Source organism: Syzygium oleosum, unplaced genomic scaffold, assembly GCF_021117445.2.
Source record: "Syzygium oleosum isolate NSW1041296 unplaced genomic scaffold, Sole_v2.1 Sole_v2.02, whole genome shotgun sequence".
Taxonomy (NCBI): domain Eukaryota; kingdom Viridiplantae; phylum Streptophyta; class Magnoliopsida; order Myrtales; family Myrtaceae; genus Syzygium; species Syzygium oleosum.
Window position 1 is genome coordinate 16,785,394 of NW_026607486.1, and position 15,146 is coordinate 16,800,539.

Consider the following 15,146-nt stretch of genomic DNA (forward strand, 5'->3'; position numbering starts at 1 on the left):
CTCTCTCTCTCTCGTGTTTTAGGAACTTGCTCTTTAAGTACTGGAACATGCCCATCGAGAGCGAAACTGAAACCAGCCACGCATCACGCCGAAGGGGAGAGAGAGAGAGAGATGGGTTGTGGGTACTTTTACGGGAGTCGCAGGTTTTTGGGAGTATGATGTCGGGGTTGGTTCTGACGTGGTGGGAGATTTCCTTTTCTTTGTTTCTGGGGGGTCGTGTTCGTTTCGTCTCGTTGAGGGTGTATGGTATTGCCGGGGGGGGAATACAGGAGGGAATACGTGATCGCGATAAAGAGTATTTTATTTCCTTCCTTCGTGGGCAGTGAGAGGGGGGGAGAGCTGGTTGAAGATGTCTTCTTGGTCCGTGTGTATATATGTACACGCGCAGTTCAGAGTTTGGTGTAATAGTTGTTGCTAGCACGAATCCTCCTCCTCCTCCCCCTCCCCTCCAATCTTTCTTTTTCTTATATCGAGAGAACCGAGGAAGGGACTCGGGAGCGAGCAGATCACGAAGGAATCCTCGAAAAAACTGAAATGGGTACGTCCCTGTCTTCTTCATTCCGCGAGTCCCTTTGCGTTTCTCGTGCTCTGTTGTAGCTTTCGATGGGGTGTCTCGGGATTTCGGGGCCTGCCTTCCTTTCGTTTGGTCGGTTGATCCTTTTGGTCATGGTGGCATTGTCTTCTGTCCTTGGTCATTGTTCCATTGCTTTGTCGACTAACGTGATGAACCGTTTGGGATTTACGGTGTCGAACGCCAGATTTAGCTCTCTCCGCCTTGGATTTGGAGTCTTTTTTTAGGAATCTTTCGGACGTCCTGCATCTCTGTTATGCGAAAGAATCTCTGCTTTATTTGGTCATTTCGTTTTGCGGATGTTCGTTGAGGGGAGTGGGTTTGGTAACGATTTGTATGTAATAATTTTCTCTAGACTTTGGAGGTGTTGCTGATTGGCCTGTCTTATTAAACACCCCCCCCCCTAGTCTTCTTCAAGGACCTTTCTGCGAATGCCCCTTTTCTTCTGCAATGTTTGTGGGAAGTCCACAAAAGGGTCTGATTCCTCGGTATCTTTTCTCTGATTGGTGTTGCGGGATTCTAGTCAGCTGCCTATTTTTTTTTTCGCTTGACTCGATTGGTTCTTTCCATTCATGAGCATCAGCTTCACCTGAGGAAGTAAATTTGGAATTTCCTTCCTTCATTCTTGCCTTTTCTGCTTCTATAGACATCAGCTCGAGCTTTTCACCTGCCATGGATGATGAATATGAGAAACTTATCCGGAGAATGAATCCACCCAGGTTTGCAGTTTCCTTCTCTCTCATATCTCTTAATTTGATTTTGCTTATATGTAAGGCAACTAGGTATTCATGATTTCGTTCCATTTATGTGCTCTGTTTTTGCAGAGTTGTGATTGACAATGAGACTTGCAAGAATGCAACAGTAATACAGGCATGGCTTCTTTTTGTTCTCTCCTTTTTTTCTTTAACAAAGTTGTCTTTTTTCTAACTGTTTGGCACCTTATCTGTTCATGATGCAGGTTGATAGTGCAAACAGACCTGGAATACTGCTGGAAGTTGTACAAGTCCTCACTGATCTCGACCTTATCATTACCAAAGCATACATTTCCTCTGATGGTGGATGGTTTATGGACGGTAGGCCTTTGCATATTTCCCATGGCTTATCTTGATAGAGCAGTTCATCAATTCATGGCTCCGAGAAGCAACACCCTAACTGTCCTTATTTTACCCTGACCAGTCTTTAATGTTACCGATCAAGATGGAAACAAAATTATGGATGATGAGATCCTTGATTATATTAAGAAGGTAAGTTTTAGTCAGCACTATCAATTAGTCCTTTCCCATTGGTTTTCTTATCTTGCTCTTTCTTCTGCTCCTTGAACTCTCTGCTCAAAGTTTTACCGTTTCATCTTTAGGTTCTCGGGCCAGACTCATGTTTCACTTCCTCCTTAAGATCGGTCGGGGTTAAGCCCTCGGATGACCACACTGCCATTGAGTTGACTGGATGTGACCGACCGGGCCTCCTATCTGAAGTGAGCGCCGTCCTCACCCATCTCAAGTGCAATGTGGTGAGCGCTGAGGTGTGGACCCACAACATGCGCGCGGCTGCAGTAATGCATGTCACGGACGAGGAAACTGGGTCGGCTATTACCGACCCGGAGAGGCTAACTAGAATCAAGGAACTGCTGTGCAATGTCCTCAAGGGAAGCAACAAATCCCGGGGAGCGAAGACTGTGGTCTCGCACGGGGTCACTCTCACTGCAAGAAGGCTTCACCAGATGATGTTTGCCGATCGGGATTATGAACGAACTGATGATGACGTGTTGGATGAGAAGCAAAGGCCTAATGTAGAGGTTGTTAATTGGTACGACAAAGACTACTCGGTTGTCACTATTCGGAGCAAAGATCGGCCGAAGCTTCTGTTCGACACCGTTTGTACGTTGACTGACATGCAGTATGTTGTGTTTCATGCGAACATCGATGCGGAGGGGCCGGAAGCTTATCAGGTATGTGTTTTTGTAGTGAATGATTTCATGGCACATGGACTGCGATTAGAGTGTTTTCTTAATGACATTGTTGGTCAATTGAGCAGGAGTACTATATCAGGCACCTGGATGGATCCCCTGTGAATTCAGACGCAGAAAGGGATAGATTGATGCATTGTCTTGAAGCCGCTATTGAGAGAAGGGCATCTGAGGTTAGGGGAATCTAGTGAATATATTATTACTGCTTTTGGTTAATGGTGCGTATGAGACGATGAACTGAAGCCATTCTATTTGTAAAATTTCATATGTTCTTCCTGTTTTATAGTCTTCACTTTATTTTAATTCGAAGACTTATTTAGATACCAAAGGATGCATCTAGCATGGTTGATCTCTTTGGTGAACTTTTATTGAAGTGATGATATACATGTATTATTTGATTTTCTGTACTTGCCTACATTTAAAATTCATGAACGGGGAGAGTCCTTTACTATCTTATTGAGAGTTCTTGTATAAGACCCATTGCCTTTCTCTGGCGCCCTGAAACAGACAAAAGTCTGTTAATGTGTTATTCTCAGACTTTTGTTGTGTTCTCACGTGTTTGAATAGATGTCATGCCCTGATTTTGAAGGGAACATGTTCTCAAGAGTATTGTATGCCAAGATTCCAGAACACCTTAAGACAATTTTCTGCTTTCTTTATTATTTGATCATTTGGATTTGCGGCGTTTTTTTGACAGTGAGTTTTTGCATCAATGCAGGGCTTGAAGTTAGAATTGTGCACGACTGACAGAGTCGGGCTGCTTGCTAATGTCACTCGCATCTTCAGAGAAAACAGCCTCACCGTGACTAGAGCGGAAGTCACCACCAAAGACGGAAAAGCAGTAAATACATTTTATGTGCAAGACGCATCGGGATACCCCGTGGACCCCAAGACAATCGAATCCATTCGCCAAACCATTGGCCAGACCATACTTCATGTCAAAGGAAGTTCCGAAGAGTCGAAGCCCGTTGTTCAGGAATCTCCCACTAGGTTCCTCTTTGGTGGTCTCTTCAAGTCGAGATCCTTCGTCAACTTCGGTTTAGTTAGGTCGTACTCTTGACAAAACTCACGGTTAGCTTATCTTCTCATGTACATGATTAGCCAGTTTTCTGGAATCCCCCTGGAAAATATCGTTACGGGATATTTCTTTTAAGTAGGATGCAAGTACTGATGTTAGGAAGAGCCATTTTCTTGAAGGAGGAAGAAGGGTTAGCCATTAGAAAAGCGTGAGGCCGTGTAAATGTTTCCCGGTCACCTACCTGATCTTTATTTGTTTACCGTGGAACCAACCTCACATTGGAACCACAAAAGTGACGAAAGAGACCCGATTTGTGTAAGGATTTTCGCCTAACCATTGTATATAATCATTCTTTGCGCTCTATAATTTTCCTTCATCTCCGTTGGGGCTGTTAGAGAGAGTTTGTGTCTCACAAGGCACTCTTCTATGGTGAGGGTGCAGATAGTTTCTGCATCAGTTGAAAATTTAAGATCCATTTTTAAGTTTGGTAAATGGGAGAGTTGTGGTCAACCATTTCACGGTGTGTCCTTTGTTTATTGGATTTGAGCGAACTTTTCTTATCATCGCATATACTAAAATACTGCAGAAAACAGCTCAGGTGGATTGTTCGTTAAAGTTGGCCATTCACATCAGACAGATTTTTGCAGTTAGGTGAATCTACCAACCTTGAAATTTTCCAATTTGCTATGACTAGTCGATCAACAGGCAATATACGTGGCTGGATATGTGCTGTAACACCGAGAGTTGGGTGTTCCATCCGCAGTTAGATTCGGATGGGGTGTCTAACATCTCTATATGATAGAGGCGGCCATTTAAAATCTTATTCCGTGGATACCAAGGCAGTCCCACCTTTGGGCATGGCTGTTTGACATTAACGCTTACAAAGTAGGGCGACTTGACACGGTACCGAATAAATAGACATACCAAACTTTTGGATACGTCGATCTCGCGCAAACTGATGGTTCATTTCTGTGAGGTTCTTATAGCTTCCTTTTCCTAGGCATGCTTAAGAGAGATAAAGATAATTAGATGGCTTGGCCATTTGAAGGAGTGTTTTATTATCAGTTGATGATTTTCGTGGTCCCTGCAGAATGCGGCAGTTTGGGAAACGAGAAACTGGGAGTACTTCAAACTTTATTCATGTTATCATTTCTCGCTTTTTGCTTTTTCTCGGGCCATAGATCACATGATAGATCCACTTCAATTTTATACATATGACAAATGTGACGGTTCAATTAGGGTTTATGATTATTGGTGCAACCAAACTGTTAGTTGGATAAGTAGTTAGTCCAGTGTCCACCCATCTCTTTCCCAGGACAGCTCAAAATGGTCCTACTAAAATCCTTTCAAATTCCAAACGAGAAAGCGATTTGAACAGCCTTTTCGACCATGTATTTCAGAGTTGGGCGTGAAGTAGAGAGAGACGAATGCTGACTCTCATCCTCACATATATGTTCTCAACAGAGACTGATTGGCACAATCATGATCTGTCCCGTGTAACTGCTGCAACGGGGTTTCGCCATGTGGGCCGCCGTTTGTATTCCGCAATTCCAAATGGCGTCTCAGGATTATCCGAAGCCACGTCTAATGATCCCGAGTTAATCGAATTTTACCCTTGCCCTTGCTCAATGCTCTAGTTTCTGGAAATAGCCTCCTAATTTCGCCTCACACCGGTGGCTAGGGATACCGAAATCAAAACGAAAGGAACACACACACACGTTAAGACTAGGAGAGGGATATGATGCAGAAAATGAGCTTTGAATTAAGACTGCTGTTGAACAGTCAACTCTTGTAATTTTTCTTGCTAGGGTTAATGCTTGCTTCTTGCTTGTGCTGTGATTGCCATCGGATGAACTCGGTTGGCAAGAAAGTCATTGCAGAATCTACGGGGTTTGACCGGTCAAAACCGACTCGAATGATTATACTAATGAACACAGCATCGGTTCAACCTGTGTAGAATGTACAGCAACTAATGAGCTTGCCCAAGTTGAATAAGATAATGCCCACTATCAGTCCACACCCTAAGGAGTCTGTCAATTTGTCTCAAAGTCAATGAAGCAAATGTCAGAGCCAGAACAACTAATATATTCAAATGGCACTCATGTGCCTCTTCTGCATCTTCAATCAGTCACTGAAAACAACACAAAATTTATAAAAGAAAAAAGTTGCCGTTGATTCTTCTGTCACATGAAGCAGCCCAAGAAAAACAATTCATTGTTCCTTAGAGCAAAAGCAAGCAACACTCCCCCCACATGAATGGCTCACTGAAAGCCAAGCCCATCACCATCACCATTCACTGATTTTCTCCTCTATTTTTTAAGGATGCTGTGCCGTCGTACAATGATTCGATCCTCTATATCTGCGCGGTGGACATGCCACTTTCTCGAATGCCGATTAGTCCTCACCGTCTGGTCCATATAGAGCATCTATTGCTGAGACTCTGAGAGTCCCTCACTCAAGCTTGGAAAAGTGAACTGACTTTATTACCAAATGATATCAGATCGAGGAAGCAATGTTGAGGACTCAGTTTCCGAGTTTCCGGGCTTCCAAATGTGCGTTCACAAGGATGTCTACGCCTGCAGGAGGCCTATGAGCCGGTTGCGGCAGAAAGCTCCGTGTCCTCTGCCACTGAAGCCGCAGATTTTGCTCGAGCAGAGGGCTGAATCCAGTGAAATGGGATGTGGCTTAAGTTTGTCGATGTCTTCCTCCTCTTCGTCGTCTTCGTTTTATCAGAATAAAGATCCAATCCCTCTGCTATCGCCTCTCGTGATGCCTTCCCTGATGAGTAATGTGGCCGCACGCGCTTCCCAGGATAATGCGACAAGATCTCATCGAATTGAGCCGGTAAAATGTGAAAAGGGTTCCCGGTGATCTCCATGGAAATGGTCCTGTATTGCTGTGTAAATTCTCTTTGGTGTACACTTCACTACCATTCAACTAGCAAATATAGACCTTTGCGATCTAGGACATCAAATTCCTGAAGACAGCTTCAGGTTCATGGCAGTCCGATAAGAGGACCATCGATTGAAATTTGATCTTGGTTTTCCTTTTCCATTGTTGAAACCTTGCAATTTTTAGCACAAACTTTCTTCCCCAAACCTGTAGATCAGGAAATTTCCAGTGTTGAAGAGTCCTGTTGCCCACTTTAGCGGATGGGATAAGCCTTCGCACACGCAGTATTCATAGACCAACGGATCACGAAAACTGGTCTTGATTGATTGTATGTTCAATCCTGCCAGTTCTTGGTGTTCTGGTCAGTCGCCGGAGAATGTGATCATAACCTGAATCAGACACAACAATTCCGTCATTTAGGAGTCTCCTGCTGCAGGAACTAAACAAGTAAACATGCATTTGTGCCGCCTCGGCTCTCGACAATGTTCTTTCGGTGTGATTAAGCCGCCGATTCGAAGTACAATGTCTTCAACCTTGAACGCAAAGCATCAGCTTGGGGATTGGGAACTCCTTGGTGACCCTGAATGTTCATGTGGCATTTCTAATGCACAGAGACGATTGCCCTGAATCATTTCCCCCCTTGCAGAGTTGACCAAAAATCTTCAGTGATAATCTGCAACTAAAAAGAACCGCCACTCAATCCACATGGTAGATGTAGAACAAATGGACCATTTGTTGCAGGGGGTCATCTCAAAAGGCTGTGTGTGTGTGAGACAGATCAAGAAGGCCCACAGAGATTAGCAGATGGGCTTGCCCATACCTTGTATATATATAAAAGAAAAAAAATATAATATATATCTATATATATAAAGTATATATTTTCTTTTATATGCTGCATTTTCACCGAAACTAGAAGTTGACTTACAATTTCTACATTTTCCGGTACGTACTTTTCGCTTGTCGGTGTATCCTCCTACATCCAAAATTTCGATTATGTAAGAGAGCTTAGGATATCGTGAAAATTAGAATGATCTTTTCTATACATCCGATAATAGCGTGCCGAATAATTTAATTATAAGAAATTAAAAGATAATAAACACGACTTTACTCTATTGATTCAAACCAAATCTTGGCAAAATTCGTTTATTCCTCTCGAGTACTCTAGATTTTATGATTCGTCCATTTTTGGTAAAAATTCGAGATACGGTAGACAAACAAAGGAAGAGGCGATGATATAAATGGTCCTTGAACTTTGATTAATATGCAACATGGTCCTAAAAATTTAATTTATTCAATGTGGTTCATGAACTTTATCCCAATGTGCAATATAGTCCCCGAACTTTTAATTTGTTGAAAGTGGTCCTTAGACTTTCGGTACATATTCAATTTAGTCCCTTAGTTATATGAAAATATACAAAGTTATCCTTCCATTATTTTAGGTTCAGGGGCAATATTGCACAATTTCGTACAGTTTGGACATTAAATTGGATCATATTGAACAAATTAAAAGTTTAGGGACCGCATTGTATATTTGGGTAAAGTCTAAGAATCACGTTGAACAGATTAAAAGTTTTTCAAATCACGTTCTAAGATAATTTTGTGTCATTTCTCCAAAACGGAAACATAAACAAAGACGAGGCAGCCGAGGAGGAGACCTCGACTCCGCCGAACCGAACTCCCAAAGTCCCCACCCCCACACTTTCCTCGTCCTTTCCGCCTCGGTGACGACCCGCAACAGCAACGACCAATGGCAAGGGCGCAAACTGTCGCAACGGCTCCGTTGAAAATCAGTTGCGTCACCGACCGATTCCCCGTCGCCACGCCGTCTTTCCCCCGTTGCGGAAATTGCCCGAGAAATAGTAAGGAAAGGAAGGCGAAAAGCTTTTGAAATCTTCCCGAACCCTAGCTCGCTCGTGCTCGATTTCTACCCCCTCACCCCACCCCCTCCCCCCTCCCCTCCCTCCGTCGTCTCTCTCGATCGATCGATCGGCTTCGCAGTTGCCTCCGGTTCGTGATTCTTCGAGTTCTCTCGGATGAGCTGCGGGGGCTTCGCTGCTGCTCCGAGGTGAATTCCCGATTCCCGATTCCGGATTCGGGCTAGGGCTTGGCTCTGCTCGGTCTTGATGGTAGCCGCTTGAATTCTCTCGATCATTTCTGGGTATAATTTTTGTTGCGTCCGCCGTCGCCGTCGTCTTTGAGGCCGTTCCGTCTTTCCTCGTCCGTGCATCGTGCCCTGTGATTTTTTTGGGGGGGGGGGGAGGGCGCTTCGGCGGGTCGTGGTGCCGGCATGCCGGCATTAGGGAATGAGGGCGTTGCCGATAGGAGTCCGATGCGCGCTCGGTTGCCCCGAACCTCGGACATGCGTCGCGGTTTCTTTTTTGCTGAATTGGGAGAGCTCTGGTATTCGCGGTCGTGGTTTGGCGCCGCCTTTGCTCTGCTTTGTCTTCCGATAGGTGGAAAATAGGTTCCTTTTGATTGCTGGGATCGTTTTTATATAAGCCCTAATGATGATGGTGCGCCTGTATATGTTAAGGGTTTTGGTTTTTGTCACTATCGGCGGAATTATATTGGAGCTGGTCTCTGATAACATCCTAAACTCCGGGAATTGGATTGGGTCGGAAGGAGTTGACGATTGACATAGATTTTGGGTTTGGTTTTTGAATTTCTAGAACGATCAGGCTGCTGAAAATTTTTAGGTTAACGGTTTACCATTTTCAAGTACTGAAGGATGGACATTTATGGAGATGTTTGAATAAGGAGTCAAATTTGGATTTAGTAGTTCTGCCGCGTGGTTAGTGCATGCTTTGATAATTTTTTGTGTGCTAATCAACGATAGGTACTTTTTTTTCGGTTAGGTCAATGGTTTGTTGTCTGTTGAGTCTTCAACTCATCTGGAAAAACTAACGTCTATACATTTTCACTTTGCATGATTTCTGCATGAAGTGTATTTAGTTACTAGCAGCGCCATGTCATTTATTTTTCCTATCAACATTTGGGAAAACGGAACTTGGTACCTTTTGCTGTTGGTTTGAATTTGGAAATTCTGTTTTCTAATTTTCTGAACTCGGTACTTATTTTCGAGTGGATACTCATGCAGCTGTGACGTCTCTCTTTGCAGAAGGAAATGAGAGGAAAAAGAGTGTCTACTGATTGGCATCCTAGAGCTTGTGCTGGCAAGACAATTCCAGATCGTTGCCATGCGAAAAGCAATTTTGAAAACATTGTTCTCATCGATGTAGATTGTGATGATTACGATGAGGTTATCATCATTGATGTCCCTGAATCTGTACAGGAGAAGTTGCGAGGTGCTGGTGTACCACAAAAGAATAGGGGGTTTCCATATGAGGGTGTTATTAGTATTGATGATGATGATGATAATGGGGATGTTGAGCTTCCTGGACCCAGTATTGCCGGTGGTGGTGAGTCGGATAGCGATGCCACATCAAGCAGGTCCTCTCCCTCCTCCAACTTGGGAGGATCTGTTGACTCCGATGCTGATGAATGTTGTGTCGTTCCTGAGGAGTGTTCTGCTTTGAAGTCATCTAGGAGCAAGAACTCCTATAGCGGTGAAGGTGAAGTTCCCTGTAGAAATCGATGTGGTCTCAGTCCTGTTTCAGAAGATGTCTCCTTTGATAGTGATTTCTCTGATTGTGAGGTTATGGAAGATCCCTCTGGGAAGCTTCGTGAACAGTGGGAAAATGCTTTTTCCAAAAGAAAACATGATACCTTTAACGGGCATCTTCATTCGGAAGATCAAGTTAAGGCTTCTGGCTTACATACTGATGCTTGCACAAGTGGAGAAGCCCATTACTCGTCTAATCCAGCGTGTTCTAGTTCCCGCAATGCAAAAGCAAAAGAAAATTTTGCTTCTGGTGAGGCAGTTCCTGTCAATTTAGGAGTCGGACATGATCATGAGGAGCCCTCTTTATTGTTTAGTGAAGTCAGAGCCAATAGACGAAATAATACCGTGGGTAAAGAATACAAATGTACGGGAAAGTCTTGTTTTGACAATAATACCCCAGCCAGGGACATCCCTGATGAATCTGATCAGGGAGGAAGTATTTTTAAGGAAGAGTCTGCTTTATTGAAGAGAAAAATTGGTAGTGAAACTTGTGCTGATGGTGAAAGAGATGTTCAAGCAGGTGACCGGTTACAGAGTAAGTGTTTTCGCAGCAACAATTCTGTTCCAGATGAACTAGCGCATGAAAGAACTGGTCCTCACAAAGAGAATCCCTCTGGCAAACCATTGGTGCCAGACTCCTGTCATACAGGCAGAGTACATGTTGATTATGGTGCAAAATATCAAGTTGGTGACCGTAAAGATAAATCCTCATCTTTTCGCCGGTCTGGAGTTAGATGTGCAATGTCTTGTCATGATGAAACCGCAGGACAACTTGCGCGGAATATTCCTATTGTGAAAGAGGAAGACTTAGTTGCTAAATCATCCTCTAGTCGTCAAAGTCATGTACAAAGTGAGAGTCCACATGCTCAAGATGGTGGTTATGTGCCTAGTGTCCAAAAGGACATTATCAATGGACGGGAAATGCTTAAGGAAACTGATGAATACAAGCGAGCAGCAGAAGAAGAATGGGCATCTCGGCAGCGGCAATTACAACTACAGGTTGGACTATACTTAATATCTTAGTGGTTAAGTACATGCAATCTTCTACAAGGGTTTTGACCGACATCTTTCAATTTGTTCTGATCATTTTTCTGTCTGAGATGCACTTATTTTTGCCCTTCTTCTTTGATATGGGATGCTAACTGGCATTGATGGACTCCCAATCGCATGTATATAGGTCGAATGTCCTGTGTTGAATGTATGGTGATTGTTTTTGCCTCCTTAACTTGACATAATTGTTCCGAATTTATAACATCTTTAATGCTTTGAGAAGTCTTCGCTGTTGTTTTTGACCGTGCTGAATTGGAATATCAGTTTGGTCGATGGTTGGCATAGACATTCCTGTAGTAAAAGAGTTTTAGGGGTGATATTTTTATTTCCGAGATTATGAAATAATTTGTGAAATATCAATCTTTTGGATATTCAGAAGACATTCTTGTGAAAAAAGTTGTGGCCTTGGATCTTTTTCATGCACTTCCAGTCTCAGTTCCAGTACTTTGACCTGCTTTTCTTGGTACCTCTATGCTTACGTTGATCTATGGCATCAGGAAAAGTGTTGGTAGGGTGTAATGCAGTTTAGTTGTATTCGATATAACTTTTTCTTGTTTTTAGAAGCGTACTTTATATGTTTTACCTTGCATTTATTAGAGCCCGCAATTTTAATTAGTTAATTGTTCCCTTGGATATTGTTTTAGAAGAACATGTGCTGATTTAGGAGTGTTGTTCTGTAGGCAGAAGAGGCCCACAGGTTGCGGAAGAAAAAAAGAGCTGAAACTATGCGATTATTGGATATGGAAAGAAGGCAAAAGCAGCGGATTGAAGAAATGAGACAGACACAAAAGAAGGTCGATATTATAATCGTCATTTATGTGTGCTCCGAAGCTTTTTTCATCTAACATGTGCCCTTTTTTTTTTTCAGAGGAGTGGCTTTATTTACTATCCATTTCCGTTTTAAACAAAAGAACATGGAACTTCTAATGTCGCATGATATCTATTAATGAAAATGATGAATGCTCCTACTCTGACAAGCAAAACTAATTCCGTGCGCGCTATCAGCATTTTAAAAGCCCCTGAGTTGGTTATAATATGGCTATGCCATTGTGTCTCAGTCAGACTATTTTCAGAATGCCTTTTCAGATTTCGTGGCATGGCTCTTTTATTGATTGAAAGCCTTTCTCATGGAAATGGATGAGAGAGATGTGCCATTGTAATGATTTGATTGAATTGGTCATCACAACTTAACATATATAATATCATTTCGTGATGTAAAACCTTTTCATTCTTTAAATGCCGCAACTAATTCGTTTTTATTTCTTTGAACTGATTTAATGTTCAGGACGAGGAAAATATGAACCTCAAAGAGCAACTTCGTGCTGAAATAAGGAAGGAGATATCTAAACTGGAAATAACATGCACTGATATGGCCTCGTTGCTTCGTGGACTGGGGATACATATCGGAGGCAGTTTTTGTCCCTCAACACAGGAGGCAAGTTACTTATTTGTTTGTTAGACACGAATGGCTTCCACAGGATTTGGCATTCCATTGACTGAATTACGATGGTCTCATATTTCTTTCTATCAGCCTTTGTAACGAGGATTATGATGTTGGTTTTTCAGGTACATGCAGCCTATAAACGAGCCTTGCTGAAATTTCACCCAGACCGGGCGTCAAGAAATGACATTCGCCAGCAGGTTGAAGCTGAAGAGAAATTTAAATTACTAGCGCGCATGAAGGAGAAATTTATGTGGGCTTAAAGTTCATCATACTACACAGCAGCAGCAGCAGCACTTGGCGGTGCTGCTGCCTTGGTTTCTTCTTTCTTTTCCGACACCCTGATCAGATAGCGATTTTTTGTTGTCCATAATGTGTCATTCTTAAATTCTCTAAGATGTATGTATAAAGTGGATGTCTGTCACACATACCAGCCGTCCTTTACTGAAGAAGTGTAATTTTTTGACGTGCTGACAACTTTGAGCTTTTATGTTGTAAGGGTGAGAATCGGTGTCTTCTGCGAGACTCAAATCAGATTTCGCTATGGAGATCCTTTTAGGCCAAAGCCTCTTGTCGACTGGAACAGCCTGATTGAGTTTGGTCATGGTTGGATTTACTTTATTCGTTTATTGTTAGGTGGAGATTGGTCTGCTAATGCTCACAGTAGGTTTTTCGGTCGATCCAAATATCCTGGCTCATACTAAGCTCATACTTAGTGTGGACTTTCTCTCAAGTCCATACCAATTGCAACTTGGGGTTTTAATTTAAGTATCATGCAAATCAGTTTATTCAGAAGATTTATGGGTACGGGACTTGATAATCTAACACTCTTTCGGTATCTTTTGTCTTTATTTCAGAAGTATTTACGAAGGTAGTTTTGATTAATTTTAACTCAAGCCTCTAACATACATGATCATAAGAATTTAACAAAATAAAATTGCTAGAGATGGGGGGCAAGAACATAAATACCTCAAGCAAGCATCGAATGGTTCTGCATGATCTTAACCAGACAATGCAAGTGATGTCACGGGAGAAAAGGGCGTCAAACCCAACCGTAGACTCCGGGGGAGTAGGGATTAAAAGCCGGACGTGTGAACTCCGCTCACGTTTCTCTTCTCAAAACCCAGTTGGGATGTACTCAACTCACCCTCAAATTCCTCCCATCTTTCTTTCTTATTCACCGCCTCAGATTGCTCCCTTTGCCATCAGTATCACGCAGCCGGCTTTGGCCTTCCATTGTATATGTCCTGTCTATATGGAAAATCGTATGGTAGGGCTTTTGAAGACCTCAAAAGTCCAGTGAGCCATTTACTTGTAGAAAGAAAATTCGTCGAATCTTTCTTTCCCCCTTCAATTTATTTTATCCCAAATCCACCAAAGATTTTCTCACCTTCACCCCTCCCCCTCCTTCAAAATTTGACCAAAACCTCATCCCCTGTGCACACTCCTTTTCCCGAGATTACCTCACCCCTTTAAGCGGTGAACGAATATTTTCTTTAGCAAAATCCTATCCTACCATATCTTCTTCGCTCATCACTACTGGACTTCTCTAATTTCCGTAAATCCACTCTTGGCCGAATTTGTCGAAAACTTGCTCTTCATGAATTGGAAAATGTGGGCCCCGACAATCCGGATTAGTCGATTAAGTTTGGGGCTTCCCCTGCTTAAGCCCGTTAACTCTAAAGTCCGATTACAATGAAAACCCTATTGATATGCAAATGCAATTTAATAATGTTTTTTGTTTAGGGATCGGGGTCGATCCTCTCTTCTATCAAGGAATAACTAAACGGGTTGTCAAAATTTAGGTATCAACACATACTAAAAGGATCCGGTTCATATTTCCGGTCCCGTGTGTTTCGGTTAGCTCGTAAGTAAGATGCACGACAGCCGAATGTGGCAAAAGTGACTTTTCCTAGGATGCTCATTGAAATGGCAAAAGAAAGCTTAGGCCCACGAAATTGGAATAACGAAAGAAAAAACACTGGTGCATGTGAGAGCTCACGGGCACAATCAAGTTTGAACGTGATTGCTCAAGCCGGATTATCTACCGGGATGTCGTGGCCAATCTTTGGAGGGAGACGCCGAACAGCGAGGATCAAATCCGCATCACGTTGCAGCGGTGACCCGATGGGAAAAAAAAGAACAGAGGAGAGGAAAGAGAGGAGAAGAGCTCAAAGAGGGAGAAGTGGCTTCTTTCTGCTAAAGGACGGTGGTGGCAACAAGGACAGGACCGGGTCCTTATGTTGGTTTGGCACCGAAGTGAAGTGTCTCCCTCCATGTCCTAAGCCTTGGGGATCCGTATGCTCAGTAAGAGCCCGAGGGACCATGTGATTTTGATCTGTTTTTGTGTAACCTCAGCTTCCTCACCATCCCCTCAATTATAATGCAGCCTGGTCAATGATGAACCCCATTGCCATTGTCCTTTTGCTTGGCCATAATTGCCCATGCGGGCCCATGTGTGAAGACCAACACTCCCAAACCCTTCTTCACAGCTGACTGCGCACATGTATCTAGGGATAGTCGTGCTTTTGGAGGTTTTTTGGTACATTTTTATTAAGCAGTTGTAGCTGTGATGAAGGTTTTGTAGCT

General features: G+C 43.0%; 2 protein-coding genes across 3 annotated transcripts; both read left to right on the forward strand.

Moving 5' to 3' along the window:
* On the forward strand, positions 1-3,918 carry LOC115670902 (ACT domain-containing protein ACR4-like). Of its 2 annotated transcripts, none has more exons than XM_030592306.2 (8): positions 1-538; positions 1,218-1,290; positions 1,396-1,441; positions 1,530-1,644; positions 1,748-1,815; positions 1,926-2,516; positions 2,603-2,707; positions 3,253-3,918. In XM_030592306.2, exons 1-8 carry the CDS (start codon positions 535-537, stop codon positions 3,592-3,594), a joined length of 1,344 nt encoding a protein of 447 aa, XP_030448166.1. In that variant the 5' UTR covers positions 1-534; the 3' UTR covers positions 3,595-3,918. The 2 variants fall into 2 exon arrangements, with proteins under 2 accessions (XP_030448166.1, XP_056164910.1); XM_056308935.1 differs by lacking the exon at positions 1-538 and adding an exon at positions 592-1,046.
* Positions 3,919-8,360: 4,442 nt separating this feature from the next.
* Positions 8,361-13,140, forward strand: LOC115670895 (uncharacterized). Its single transcript, XM_030592297.2, has 5 exons — positions 8,361-8,509; positions 9,563-11,065; positions 11,797-11,910; positions 12,402-12,551; positions 12,683-13,140. Exons 2-5 carry the CDS (start codon positions 9,569-9,571, stop codon positions 12,818-12,820), a joined length of 1,899 nt encoding a protein of 632 aa, XP_030448157.1. The 5' UTR covers positions 8,361-8,509; positions 9,563-9,568; the 3' UTR covers positions 12,821-13,140.
* Positions 13,141-15,146: the final 2,006 nt, after the last annotated feature.